The sequence below is a fragment of the Sarcophilus harrisii genome, chromosome 1, assembly GCF_902635505.1.
Source record: "Sarcophilus harrisii chromosome 1, mSarHar1.11, whole genome shotgun sequence".
Lineage (NCBI taxonomy): Eukaryota > Metazoa > Chordata > Mammalia > Dasyuromorphia > Dasyuridae > Sarcophilus > Sarcophilus harrisii.
The window spans coordinates 428,050,755-428,064,683 of NC_045426.1; the positions used below are offsets into that span (position 1 = coordinate 428,050,755).

General features: G+C 33.0%; 1 protein-coding gene across 9 annotated transcripts in view; it reads left to right on the forward strand.

Annotated features, from left to right (window-relative positions):
* RELCH (RAB11 binding and LisH domain, coiled-coil and HEAT repeat containing) overlaps positions 1 to 13,929 on the forward strand; it is a 125,963-nt gene that overhangs the window by 52,718 nt on the left and 59,316 nt on the right. For all 9 annotated transcript variants that reach the window (XM_031946170.1, XM_031946165.1, XM_031946169.1 and 6 more), the window contains one exon: positions 4,923 to 5,035. In XM_031946170.1, the coding sequence (XP_031802030.1) occupies positions 4,923 to 5,035 (113 nt within the window). The remainder of the gene's footprint in view (positions 1 to 4,922; positions 5,036 to 13,929) is intronic.

Consider the following 13,929-nt stretch of genomic DNA (forward strand, 5'->3'; position numbering starts at 1 on the left):
TATTACTATTAATCTCAATAGACTATGCATTTATATTCTTTCCCTTCTCTCCCCTCTACCCCTCCCTCCCCCTCCACACCCCCTTACCCCCCTGCTCGGCACAACTTGTAACAGATCATTGGACTCGGGCATACAAGCATAGGCGTAGGCGAATAATAACTTATAATTTTTTTTTTTTAACCACCAAACCCTTCCTACCCTCTTACTAAATTTTATCACTTCCATCAAACCCCAAATGCGGTTGGTTGCCTTGTATTTTGTTTCCAATTTTTTGCTTCAGCATAAGGCTGTGGTATAAATATATTCGTGTATATAGGAACTTCTTTTTATCATTGAGCTCCTTTATTAGAAATATGCCTAGCAATGGGAACATTGATTCTAAAGGTGTGGTCATTTTGTTCACTTTTTTAAGCAATCTAAATTAACTTTTTCAGAATAGTTTAGTCAATTCATAGCTCCAGCAACAATGTATCGGTGTGCCTATCTCATTACAACTCCTATTTTGTGTCATTTTTGCCAGTTTTCCGAGTGTGAGGTAAAAACCTCAGAGCTGTTTCTATTAGTAATTTGAAACATTCTTTTATATAGCTGTCAATAGTTTGCAGTTATCCTTTTGAGAAATAGAAAAATAAGTTAAAAAATTATATCTTAAATCATCCTCAATAATTAGTATAGAATTTTAAAAATCTTTTTTGTTTTACCCCATTATTTTAGACTAACATTGTGAAATAGTCAATAAAGATCTGGTCCTGAAGTCAAGAATACCTCTTCAAGTTTTAATTCTGACACAATGTCTGTGTCATCTTAGGTATATCACTTAACCTCTTAGTGCTTTAGGTAACTTAGAGGAAGATTCCTCATTCATGAGTTCTCTATATCAACTAAATCACAGATCCAATCTCTATTCTTGTCCTATCTGTCTATTACCAGGCATTATGTGCTAGGTACCAGGAATGTAAAGGGTTTTACAAATATTATCTCATTTTTTCTTTACAACCACCCTGCAAAATAGATAATATTGTTTTCCCCATTTTGTAGTTAAGGCAAATGGGTTAAATGACTTGCTTTGCAGTTGGATTTAAGCCCATGCATGGTTTACTGAACTGAAGCTTTGTTTTTAAAATTACTTCACTAAGAAACTTTGTTTTAGAGTTAATTTTACAAAAGCTTAACATCCTGGTCTTTCTATGGATCCCTCATAATTTGCATATTTAATGAAATGCATGTAAAAATCTACTCTTTTTTACAGATACGCTTAGGTGAAGAATAATTTTGGTCAGTATCATTTTATTTTGCCTGTTCCTTTTATAATAATAGCCTTAGGTTTTAATCAAATATTTGAAACTTCAAGTAGCAAATTTTAAAATTTTAAAAATATGACTTCTGGGTTAAATGAAATTGATAGTGCTGCAGTTTGATATGCCATACTCAAGAGGGAAATAACAGGTTTATAAAATTATAAATAATATGAGTATGATGATGCCTACTTAGTAAACAAATTATGAGAGAATACTGACTCTCTTTGAAGCTTGAAAATGATAAATTTAAGATAAAGTACTACTTTACAATTTATAGAATTTATTTATAGATTTGCATTTATTTTATAAAATGCATCATTGTAAGAGGTAACATAAGCCAAATTATAAATATTTGAAATTTTAGTTAAATTTAGTAGATGACAGATAAAACCTCAGATATCTTGGGCTGTATTGCTAACATAAGGTATTTTGATATTATTTACTATATAAAGCAATCCTGATTTGGTCATGCTATCTTCATAATTCATATTTTTCTTTTCTTTTTTTAGTTTTTAAAAATTTCATTATTCTGTTCTGCATTTAACAGAAACCAAAATAGCATTATCTTATACAAAGCAGAACAAAATAGAGGGTCAAGTGAAAATTCATGTGGCAGACATGTCAGTATTGTTCAATCGTGTCTGACTGTGTACCATACTGTCATGGGGTTTTCTTGGCAAAGACATTGAAATTGTTTTTTATTTCCAACTATAGTGGACTAACATCAACAGGGTGAAGTCACTAGCTAGTAAGTATCTGAAACTGGATTTAAATTCAGGTCTTCTTGATTCTAAGTTTCTAGCAGCTTAGACCTTGTTTCGAAGAAAAATTTATAATAAAATTAAACAAGTTACTTTCAAACATTTCCTGCTTTTCCTTGTTTCCTTATGAGCTTCCTTCTGTGTATTTTTGAAAAAGTGCTTCAGAACCCTAGTGTTCTTTTCAGTCACTTTTTCACTCTTAAAAACAAATCCTAAAATATGTTTCTCTTGCCTGTTTGAATATGAGCAACTAATCATAATTTAGTTACTTCTAGTTTCTCAAATAGTGTTTTCATTTCAAAGATTTCTATCCACTTATTGTCTTTTCTCAAGAATGTTTGAAATTTCTCTTATTAAAGCCCTATTTTTCCTTGATAGAATTATTCTCCATTTTTCACGATTCTTTTTAAAGTTGTAAGGTGTTTTTTTTGTTTGTTTGTTTTTTTGTTTTTGGTTTTTTTTTTTTTTTTTGTCTTTTCATATATCATATTCCAGAGTTCCCTTTTCTGAATGGTGCTTAGAGATTTTATGGCTCTCTCCTGAATCCTCCCGGATTTTTGGCATTCCCCTGAACAAATCAAGAATTTTTATCTCATTTCAGAATTTTTATTTCATCATTCTTACAAATTACATTCTTCTTTGTCTAGTGGCAAATCTCACTTATTAATACAGTGTTGCAGATGCCATAATCAATGTTATTATCATAGGTTTTTTTTCTTTCCCTTTTATATCTCCAATTTTAAATTCATTCTTCCTTAGGTTTGATGTGATGCTCTTAGGCTTATGAATTTCATTCTCTTTGTTAATAAAATTTTTAATTTATTAAAACAAGTACAATCTAAATTTTCATCCCTCTTTCAATGTCTTAGAAACTGATTAATACTCTCCTTAATTTGATATTTTGATATCTTTTTTTTTTTTGACTTATTGTATTTTCTTTTCCCTCTCAGTAGCATTTGTCTGACCCTGTTAATATTGAGTGTAAGGTTTATAACTGTGCTACACAACTCTCCAACTATTAGTTGCATATAATCAGTCATAATTATCATCTAGACTTTTAATTCTATGAAGGGAGTATGTAGGTCTTTCTCTATAGAAGACCAGCTAGTAACTGTTGCCCACCCATACTCTTGTTTATGACATTATTCTTTGTTGCTGTCCTATATTTATACTATGACTCTTTGGATTTCTGTTACCTTCCCAGATTTTCCCCACCAGCATTTCCTCTCCATGTATTTGTGGCTTCACTCAAGCTACATTACTTTAAATAGAAAGTTCCAAACAACTCTGCCATTAACCTGTCAGAATGTGTCTTATGATTCCCTTGGTCCAGGTTAGCAACCTAAAAATTTCTAAGATTTTTTTTTTGCCCCATTGTTGATAATTACTTGTAAAGAAGTCTCAAAGGTCAGCATAATATCACTCATATATCAAGAAAAGAAAATTTACCTATCCATTAGTTATTTCTGCTGTTAATCTTTCAGATTTCCTTTTGAAACCATATGATGATCAACAAAAAAAGCGAGTTCCATATGGAATTAAAATTAAGATTGTTGAGTGTTTAAAGTAGTATGTAATCAGACTAGAAGAGTAGAGCTATTTTCAGATCTTGAATTTAAGAATGTGAGTTTGTATTATTTGGGTAATGGGGAACCATTATAAGCTTGTAAGTAAGGTCTTGACGTGATATGACCTCTAGGTGAGAAAAATTAGTGCATCAGATTTTTTATATTAGAATATATTTATTGAAGGAATTTTTATCCTACTTATTCATGCTATTGTTTAGTTATAAATTAATAATAATAATAACATATAAGAGCAGCTAGGTAATAATAGTGGATATAGAACATTGGGCCTAAAATTTTAGTTACCTAATTAAAGAAAAAATTAGTTACCTAATAACCTAAAAGTTATTCTTTTGTTAAGTATAGCAAAAAATCTAATTTATCGTCTCTTCTATCCTATGTATTTTGTTTATTTAAGCTATTTAACTTAACCTAATGTTTACTACCTAAAGTAAAAGTAGCATTTTTTAACCAAAAAAAAAAAATCAACCTTGAATTTTGACTTTTCAGATAAGATGCCTCATGACAAAGTATTATTGATATTTCATCAACTATGATAAACTGTTCTCCCAATTTGGTTGTGTACTGTTTGTGAAGCTAAACTTCTTAAGAGCTGTCTATAATACTGTATTTGCTGAAGAGATCTTGTCATTTCATGTATTGTTGTTTGTATTGAGCTTTTGCAATATTGTCTACTCTTGTGTGACCCCATTTGAGGTTTTCTTATCAAAGATACTGCAGTAGCTTGCTATTTCTTCTCCAGCATTTTACAGATTAGGAAACTGAGGTAAACAGGGTTAAGTAGTTAAGTGACTTGCCCAGAGTCACACACAGCTAAAAAATTGATCTGAGGAAAGATGGGTCTTCCTAACTCGTAGGCCTGTAACTCTTATCAACTTTTTCACCTGTCTGCCCAGTATAATACTTTAGACATTACCATTTTAATATTTTTTTGTTTCTTTTTTTTTTTTTTAATTATTTTTACCAAAACTACCTTTTAATTTGTCATTTATTAGAACTTTATTTAGTATAACAGATGATGACTTTGGTAAGTCCTGAATGTTTAAGGTAAAAAAACATCATCATCAGAAAAAGGTTAGTTCTATTTTGTTTAATATTATTATCTTGTTTATGTGATTTCTAGCACACCAGCCTCTATGGACATATTTTAGTGTTTATTAATTTACCTTTCAAATAATTAAGTTTTTAAAGGTAAATCTATATCACTTTCCCATTTTATTTAAGAATATTAAACTAAGCATTTTTACTTTGAATTTTTATTTATTCCCATTTCTTAGGAATTGATTCCATTGATATTATGTACAGCTTGTCTACATCCTGAACCTAAAGAAAGAGATCAACTTCTTCATATACTTTTTAATTTGATCAAGCGGCCAGATGATGAACAAAGGTAATGTTTATGAGTATTTTCATCTTAGCAGGTACAGTTTTGATAATGCTGATTTCTTCATTTATTTCACATAAGGATTTGAGTTTTTAACTTAAGGAATCATATGGGTTCTTTTTTCTCCTTTTAAAAAATTTTCTTTTACTTTAACAGGGACTTCCTATGTCCACAATTTCCCTCTTTTGTAGTTTGTAAAATGCAAATTTGCTTTAAGACTCTACCCTAATACTAAAAGTAAATTGAAAGCTGTTCAGAGTATAACATGTTTAAAAGACTGAATCAGAAATTTTGACAGAGGCAAGAAAGGAATAAGAAATAGAATTAGAAAAAAAATTTAAAAAAAATTTTTAATACCTGTGCAAAGATTGAAGTTCTGACCTATATTCTCCTGGCAAAATTGATACCATCATTAATATTTAAAACACTGAAAATGAATACACCTTACTCTGCTGGTGCTATAATGCTTATTGCCAACAAATAGAGAAATAAAAAAACTTGATCCAGTTTTAGGTTGATTAATTATATGAGAGAATAATTGACTATCAGATCAATAATTGTTTTTGAGACATTTGATTATTTGAATTTCTAGCTCTCTACTTTCAAATGAAAAAATTTTCTTCCCTTCTAATATGTTACAGTAAAGAAAAATAATCCATCACATATAAGAAAAATGGTGATGCTAGATCTGTATTAATATATACATATTATATATAAAATTTTTTATTTATTTTTTAAGAAAAGCTAGGTAGCACTAGGGCTAGAGCACTGAGTCTGGAATCAGAAGACTTGTATTCATGAGCTCAGATTTGGCCTCAGATACTTACTACTAGATGTATGACCATGGGCAAATCTTTTTTTTTTTTTTTTTTTTTAAATAATAACTTTTTTATTGACAGAACCCATGCCTGGGTAATTTTTTTACAACATTATCCCTTGCACTCACTTCTGTTCCGATTTTTCCCCTCTCTCCCTTCACCCCCCTCCCCGAGATGGCAAGCAGTCCTATATATGTTAAATATGTTGCAGTGTATCCAATATATGTGTGCAGAACCAAACAGTTCTCTTGTTGTACAGGGAGAATTGGATTCAGAAGGTAGAAATAACCCAGGAAGAAAAACAAAAATTGGGCAAATTATTTAATCCTGTTTGCCTAAATTTGCTTATCTGTAGTAAGCTAGAGAAGGAAATGGCAAACTCTACTGTCTTTGTCAAGAAAACTCCAAATGGGATCATGAAGAGTCTCATTTTAAAGATGGGAAAATAGATGCAAGAATGGCGAAAAATTCAATAGTTGAAAAATGAGTTAGGTAGGTAATAATGAGTAAAGGCATAAGAGTTAGACAGAAAGTATATTTTGAGAATGAAGAATAATCTAATTTTTCAAGAGCTTAAAACACTTAGAAGTAACAGGAGAATATTAAGAGAGAAATAGCTGGGCATCGTGAGTGAAATGACAACTTTGGAGTCATAAAGATGTAACTTCACTTCCTGTCTTTTCACACATCAGATACAGAACTATGTATAAGATCTTATTATCTCTCAGTGCCCTAGGCAGTTCTCTAAATTACATATGAGTGACTGATCTCTTATCGAAAGCAGTTTATATTCCAGGAATTTCTTATGCCAATAAAATCATAGATTCTAAGCCTCTCCTTCCCCCACTCCCAAAAAACAAAACAAAAACAAAAAGGAAATGTATGATTATCTCATTTTGGAGGACATTAGAAGATAGAAGTTAAAGCATTAGATGGTAAGGAGCCATTGAAGATTTGTGAACTGGGACATATGGAAGACTTATCTTCTATATAAGGATAATTACACTGGCACTGATATGGAGGACATGTTGAAGGCTAAAGGTGGGAGGAACAGTGTGTTAAGGGGTTGTTATAATTTCTTTTAGATGGCAAGGACTTTGTACCTGGATGCTAACATGAGGAGTAGAGAGACAGCTCAGTTTGAGCATTAGGTTTAGAGTCAGACCTAATTTCACATCATACCTCAGACACTAACTTTGTGACTGATAACTAAGTCACTTCACCTCGGTTTATTCATCTATAAAATGAGGAGCATAGCAGTAGCATCTGTTGTGACATGGTTGATGTAAGTGATTTGTGAATTTTAAGGTGTTATATAAATGCTAGTTATTGATGATGATGATGATAAATTATTTTAATAATTTGAGACATATTGTGCAGGTCAACTCAAGAGAGGTTTGTAAGTGATTGAATATGAGAGTTGAGAACCATTTAAGGATCATAAAGAACTCTAGGGTTATGAACCTGGTGGAAAGTATACATATTGTGATATCATTGTCAGAAAGAATGAAGTTGAAACAAATGTTTGCTTCAATTGAATGAAATTTCCTGTAACAATTAAACTAAATGTCAGAAAGGTCATGAAACAATATGACCTATACTCTAAATCTTTATCTGAAAACATCCAGTTCAGAGGAAATTTCTGCCTTTCTAGGTAGCCCATTCTACTTTTGGATGTTACAAAGTTTGTCCTAATATCTAGCCTAAATGTGCCTCTCTCCTACTTCAACCTGTTGCTTCACATTCTGGTGTCAGGGGCTTTTTAAGAAAAGTATAATCTTTCAATCCTTCTTCAGTGTTGCAGTTCTTCGACTATTTCAAGACAACTATTATTCCCAATCCTTTATTTTCCCTTCTGCATGTTAAACATAGCCACGTTATTCAATCAATTTTTGTATTATCTTTCCCCCCATTTCACTTATTAAAAATTGTGACAATTCTCTATTTAATCATTATTTCCTATCATCCTTTACTATTTCTCTCAATCTTCAACTCTCTGCATCTGGGTTTCAAATTCATTATTAAACTAAGACTTCTTTCTCCAAAGTTACCTGTGATTGTTTAACTGAATATGATCTTTTCTCAATACTAATCCTTTTTAATGCTGTTGATCTCTTTTTTCTCTAGATAATCACTCCTCTTCTGGGTTGTTGTTTTTTTTAATAGCAATAAAGTATTTCCTCACTATTTCTTTGGCTGGATCTTCTTCCATGTCATACCTCCCCTCTCTCCCAAAGCTCTGTCCTTGACTCTTTTACTTTTTCTATATATTGTTTCTCTTGATGATTTTATTAGCTCCTATGGATATAACTATTATATCTGTTCTGATGACTCCCACATCTGTAAATCCATTCCCAATCTCTCCCTTGGACTTGAATTTCTCATCACCAGTCATTTACTGGACATTTCAGACTGGATGTCCTGGATACCTCTTAAACATTCAAAACAGAATCATAACGTTACTCCAAATTTCTTCTGTTGGAGGCCCCACTCTTCTTTCAGTCTCTCAGGTTTGTAGCATTGTAGCATTAATAATATCCACACTTCCTTACTCTCCTTCACTCTTCATAGTCAATCATTTGCTCTCCAACATATCTTGAATGTGACCTCTTCTCTACCCTTTCACAGTTCCCATCTTAATTCAGACCTTCATCTTCTCTTAACTAGATTATTATAATAGCATCCTAATTGTTCTTCCTGCCTCATATTTCTTTCACTTCAGTCCTTCTTCCACACATCTTTCAAGGTAATTTTTTTTTAAGATGTAGATATGACCATGTAACTTTCCTATCTGATAAACTCCAGTAGCTTCTTGTAGCCATAAATACACACACACACACACACACACACATACACACACACACACACACACTTTAGCTTTAGAAGCTCTTCATAACCTTTTCCCAACTTCTCTTTCCAGTTTCATTGAACATCATTCTCACATGCTGCACTACAACTAATTTGGCGTTCCCTCCATTTTCATATGACCTTCATTTCCTGTCTCCATGCTGGCTGTCTTTAATACTAAAAGACACTCAGTTCTTACCTCCATCTGAAAGACTCCCTCTTTTCCAGATGGCCCTCAAGTGTCCTCTTTTGATTCCAATTTCTGGTGTCTATCAAATTACCTTTTTTTTAATATCTTTGTATTTATTTATTTTGTGTGTGTGTGTGTGTGTGTGTGTATCCTTGTTGTCTTCCTCATTGGAATTTAAGCTCCTTGTACCTTACAACAACAACTAGCATTTATATAATATTTACTATATAACAGGCACTGTGCTAAATGCTTTACATTTTGATTCTCTGAGCAATCCTGGGATATGGATGCTATTAATATCTTTGTTTTACAAATGAGAAACTGAGGCAAACAGAGATTGTGACTCAGTTCTTCCTGCCTTTAGTTCTAACATTTTATCCACTGTGTCACATAGATGCCAAATATTTGATCATATTTGTATTGCTAGCACAATGCCTGACATGGCTCTTAATAAATGTTTATTGATTGACATATTAATGAATTGCCCTTTACCCTCATGGTTTCTCATTTCTGGACTGTCTCCAATTTCTTAATATCCTTCTTAAAATGTCAGTCAGGGCTCAGTCCAATATTCAAGATGTGATCTGACCACATCAAAGTATAATAAGAATATTAACTACCTGATTTGAAATACTATACCTGAAATTTTAAATTTCATTAGTTTTCTTATTACATCATACTTTTTTTTTCTATCAAACTTATATTAAACTCTATAATTTTCTTCAGAGAAACCATTGTCTAAATCAAAATTTCTTAAACTGTGGTTCACAACCTCAGAGGGCATTGGATAACTGAATGTAAAGATTGCAAAAAAATTGTCACCAATAAAAGGTACCAAATATTCCATCAAAATTTAATTATTTATGTAAAAATAAACAAGCACATCCATCTCATTAGTATGCAATTTTGCTTTCATCTTTAATTAGTAGTAAAAGTATATGTATATCAAAGAACTTTTAAAATAAATTTCTTTGATTTATTTTCAATAAATGTTTGGTTTATATGCTTATTTTATATACTGATATAATCTGGAGCCATGTAAAAATTCATATACATATGTAAATTTGGAGGCAACAAAGGGTCACAAGTAAAAACAGTTTAAAAAACCCTTTTCTAGATTGGAAAAGGCCAGGCTGAGTAGTTTAATTTTATACTGGTCATACTTTATACCGGTCAACTGAAGTTTTTTGATAAATTGATGAGCCATACAATCAGACTTGTACCTTCATGAATTTATTTTGATAACTATTTAGAAGATGGATTGGGAAAGGAGAAAAGGGAGAGAGAAAAATAATAAAGATAACTCTCTAGTATAGTACCTACATGAATGGTTGTGAATCAAATATAAAAGGCAAAAGTTAGCAACTATTTAGTATATAATCAGAGTTTAAGAGAAAAGAGTAAGAGATCATTCTGATGCTACAAACCTGGATGTCCTAAGAAAATAGATGGTCCTTTCTGTTAAAATAGAGAGGTTTGGGGTAATGGATTTGTGGAAGAAATAGCAGGAATTTTCTTTTTTAATGTTTCATTTGAGATGCAGATAAGACATAAATGTCCAAAAAGCAGTTGGTAACATTGAACTAGATTTAAGGACCTAGATTAGGACTAAAGACTCAGATTTGGCAGTCATTTGTATAGAGGAAACCCCAGGAGTTGATGTTACTGCCAAGGGAGAGAACACGGAGAGAGTCAGTCACAGTCTATTATGTGCCTGGCACTGTGTGCTGCTGCAGTTGTTTGTCCTTCATTCTTGAAGAGGACCATGACATCAGGGAGGTGATGCCATGCCATACAAGTTGTTACAGGCCTGAACTTGAAACAAGGTGCTAAGTGGAATTGAGGAAACAATGGTTAAATCTAGTTTAGCATTTATTCTATCCTACAACAAATAATGGTTTCCTAGTAATGTAATGATTGGTTTATTCTCATTGTGGGGCATATAAGGAGGAGCTGTCAGGGCCAGAAAGGACAAGCGCATTAGAAGCTCTTCAGACACTGAGACAAATTCATTCCATCGTCCACTTTTGTTGTGGCTGGAGGCTGAAGTACAAAGCTTTGGATTTGGAGATAATCGGAGGGAACTAAAGGCAGAAGCTGGCAGAGGCAAAAGGCTAGTGGCAGGAGCTCTCGGAACCAAAGTGAGAGATGGGTCTCTAAGAAAGCTTAACCGGGCCCCATGAAAAGAGACGAGAATTTGAAGGAGACAATAAAGGATTTGGACTTTAATCCCTGGCTGCACTTGTGATTACTGAACTGAAACTAAGGCTGCCTCCAGAAGCCCCCCAAGAAACCTGCTTCCAGAGAGTATTATGTTTAAGAGAAGAATATTACAAATGAATTGGATTTAAGGAAGAGAGGACTGTGCCAGGTCACCTGCTACATTTTCTCCTCTGGAATCATGTGGGTGCACTGGCCAGACATAGATCAAGGTGACTAGAGATAGTCCTGGATGTCAGGGGAGACCTTGGTCTTTAACAAGTCTCAGTTTGACTGAGGCAACACCCATGTGTAATTAAGGTTGTGCCTAGCACTGTGAGCTAAGGAGAGAAGATGTTGGTTCATCTTCTAGTTTTTTATTGACTCTCATTTTCTACAATTTCTTTAAGATTAGAAATAGAAGTGTGTCAATGTCTATGGGTAGTGAGGTGGTGCAATAGACGGAGTACAGGATATTTTCTCAGACTTCATGTTATCCAGAGACCAGGCTATCCACATTCAAAAGCCTTGGCCAGAACTTTGGTCACCAGGTAGTAATTTTTCCTTCTATGTCAAATTTGTCTACTAAAGTGTAAAAGTATTATGATTAGTCTCAGTGAAAAGAATGTCCATGCTGATGAAGTCTCCAGTCTTTTCAAGTACTGACATGAAATACTTTCTTACTCTTATTCTTCCTCACTTATCTTGTTTTCAGTTTTCTCATCAATATGTTTATCTGTTCCAGTTTGAAGAGATACAGAAAATGGAGAAATGATAGGAATATGGTAGAGAAAATGAAAGCAAAATAGTCGATTATTTAGTTCTGCCTTGGTCAGCAGATATCTTTCTTCTTTATTCTTGCTCTTTCTCTGAACATCATTTTTTACCTAATATTTTTTGTAAGTTTCAACACATTTCAATTCAACTCATTCATTTTAAAAATGAGAATATGAAACCTCAAGAGAATTGATTTGCTTAAGATAACTTAGATTTAAAAATCATGCTTTAAGTTAAATTCAAATTTTTTTTCCTGGCTGACTGCATTTCAAATCTTGTTTTCAAGTAAGTTTCTTTTCTTTCCTTTTTTTTTTTTTTTTAATTTTTTTTATTTATTTATTTATTTTGGGGCTGAGGCAATTGGGGTTAAGTGACTTCCCCAGGTTCACACAGCTAGGAAGTGTTAAGTGACTGAGACCAGATTGAATTCAGGTCCTCCTGACTTCAGAGCTGGTGCTCTATCCATTGAGCCACCTAGCTGCTCCTAAGTAAGTTTCTTAAAACTTTTTTTTTAAATTTATTTAGTAACTTTTTATTGACAGAACCCATGCCAGGGTAATTTTTTACAACATTATCCCTTGCACTCACTTCTGTTCCGATTTTTTCCCCTCCCTCCCGCCACCCCCTCCACCAAATGGCAGGCAGTCCTATACATGTTAAATAGGTTACAGTATATCCTACATACAATATATGTGTGCAGAACCGAACAGTTCTCTTGTTGCACAGGGAGAATTGGATTCAGAAGGTATAAATAACCTGGGAAGAAAAACAGAAATACAAGCAATTTACATTCATTTCCCAGTGTTGTTTCTTTGGGTGTAGCTGCTTCTGTCCATCTTTGATCAATTGAAACTGAGTTAGATCTTCTCTTTGTCAAAGAAATCCACTTCCATCAGAATACATGCTCATACAATATCGTTGTTGAGGTATATAATGATCTCCTGGTTCTGCTCATTTCACTCAGCATCAGTTCATGTAAGTCTCTCCAAGACACTCTGTATTCATCCTGCTGGTCATTTCTTATAGAACAATAATATTCCATAACATTCATATACCACAATTTACTCAACCATTCTCCAATTGATGGGCATCCATTCATTTTCCAGCTTCTAGCCACTACAACAGGGCTGCCACAAACATTTTGGCACCTACAGGTCCCTTTCCCTTCTTTAGTATCTCTTTGGGGTATAAGCCCAGTAGTAACACTGCTGGATCAAAGGGTATGCACAGTTTGATAATTTTTTGAGCATAGTTCTAAACTGCTCTCCAGAATGGCTGGATGTGTTCACAATTCCACCAACAATGTATCAGTGTCCCTGTTTTCCCACATCCCCTCCAACATTTCACATTATCTTTCCCTGTCATTCTAGCCAATCTGACAGGTGTGTAGTGGTATCTCAGAGTTGTCTTAATTTGCATTTCTCTGATTAATAATGACTTGGAGCATCTTTTCATATGGCTAGAAATAGTTTCAATTTCTTCGTCTGAAAATTGTCTATTAATATTCTTTGACCATTTATCAATTGGAGAATGACTTGATTTCTTTTAAATTAGAGTCAATTCTCTATATATTTTGGAAATGAGGCCTTTATCAGAACCTTTGAATGTAAAAATGTTTTCCCAGTTTATTGCTTCCCTTCTAATCTTGTCTGCATTAGTTTTGTTTGTACAAAAACTTTTCAATTAAAAAATTTTCTATTTTTTGATTAATAATGATCTCTAGTTCTTCTTTGGTCATAAATTCCTTTCTCTTCCACACGTCTGAGAGGTAAACTATCCTATGCTCTTCTAATTTATTTATAATCTCATTCTTTATGTTTAGGTCATGAACCCATTTTGACCTTATCTTGGTGTACGGTGTTAAATGTGGGTCAATGCCTAGTTTCTGCCATTCTAATTTACAAATTTCCCAGCATTTTTTGTCAAATAATGTGTTCTTATCCCCAAAACCGGGGTCTTTGGGTTTGTCAAATACTAAATTATTAAAGTTATTGGCTGTTTTGTCCTTTGAATCTAACCTATTCCACTGATCAACTAGTCTGTTTCTTAGCCAATGTGCTTTTACACAG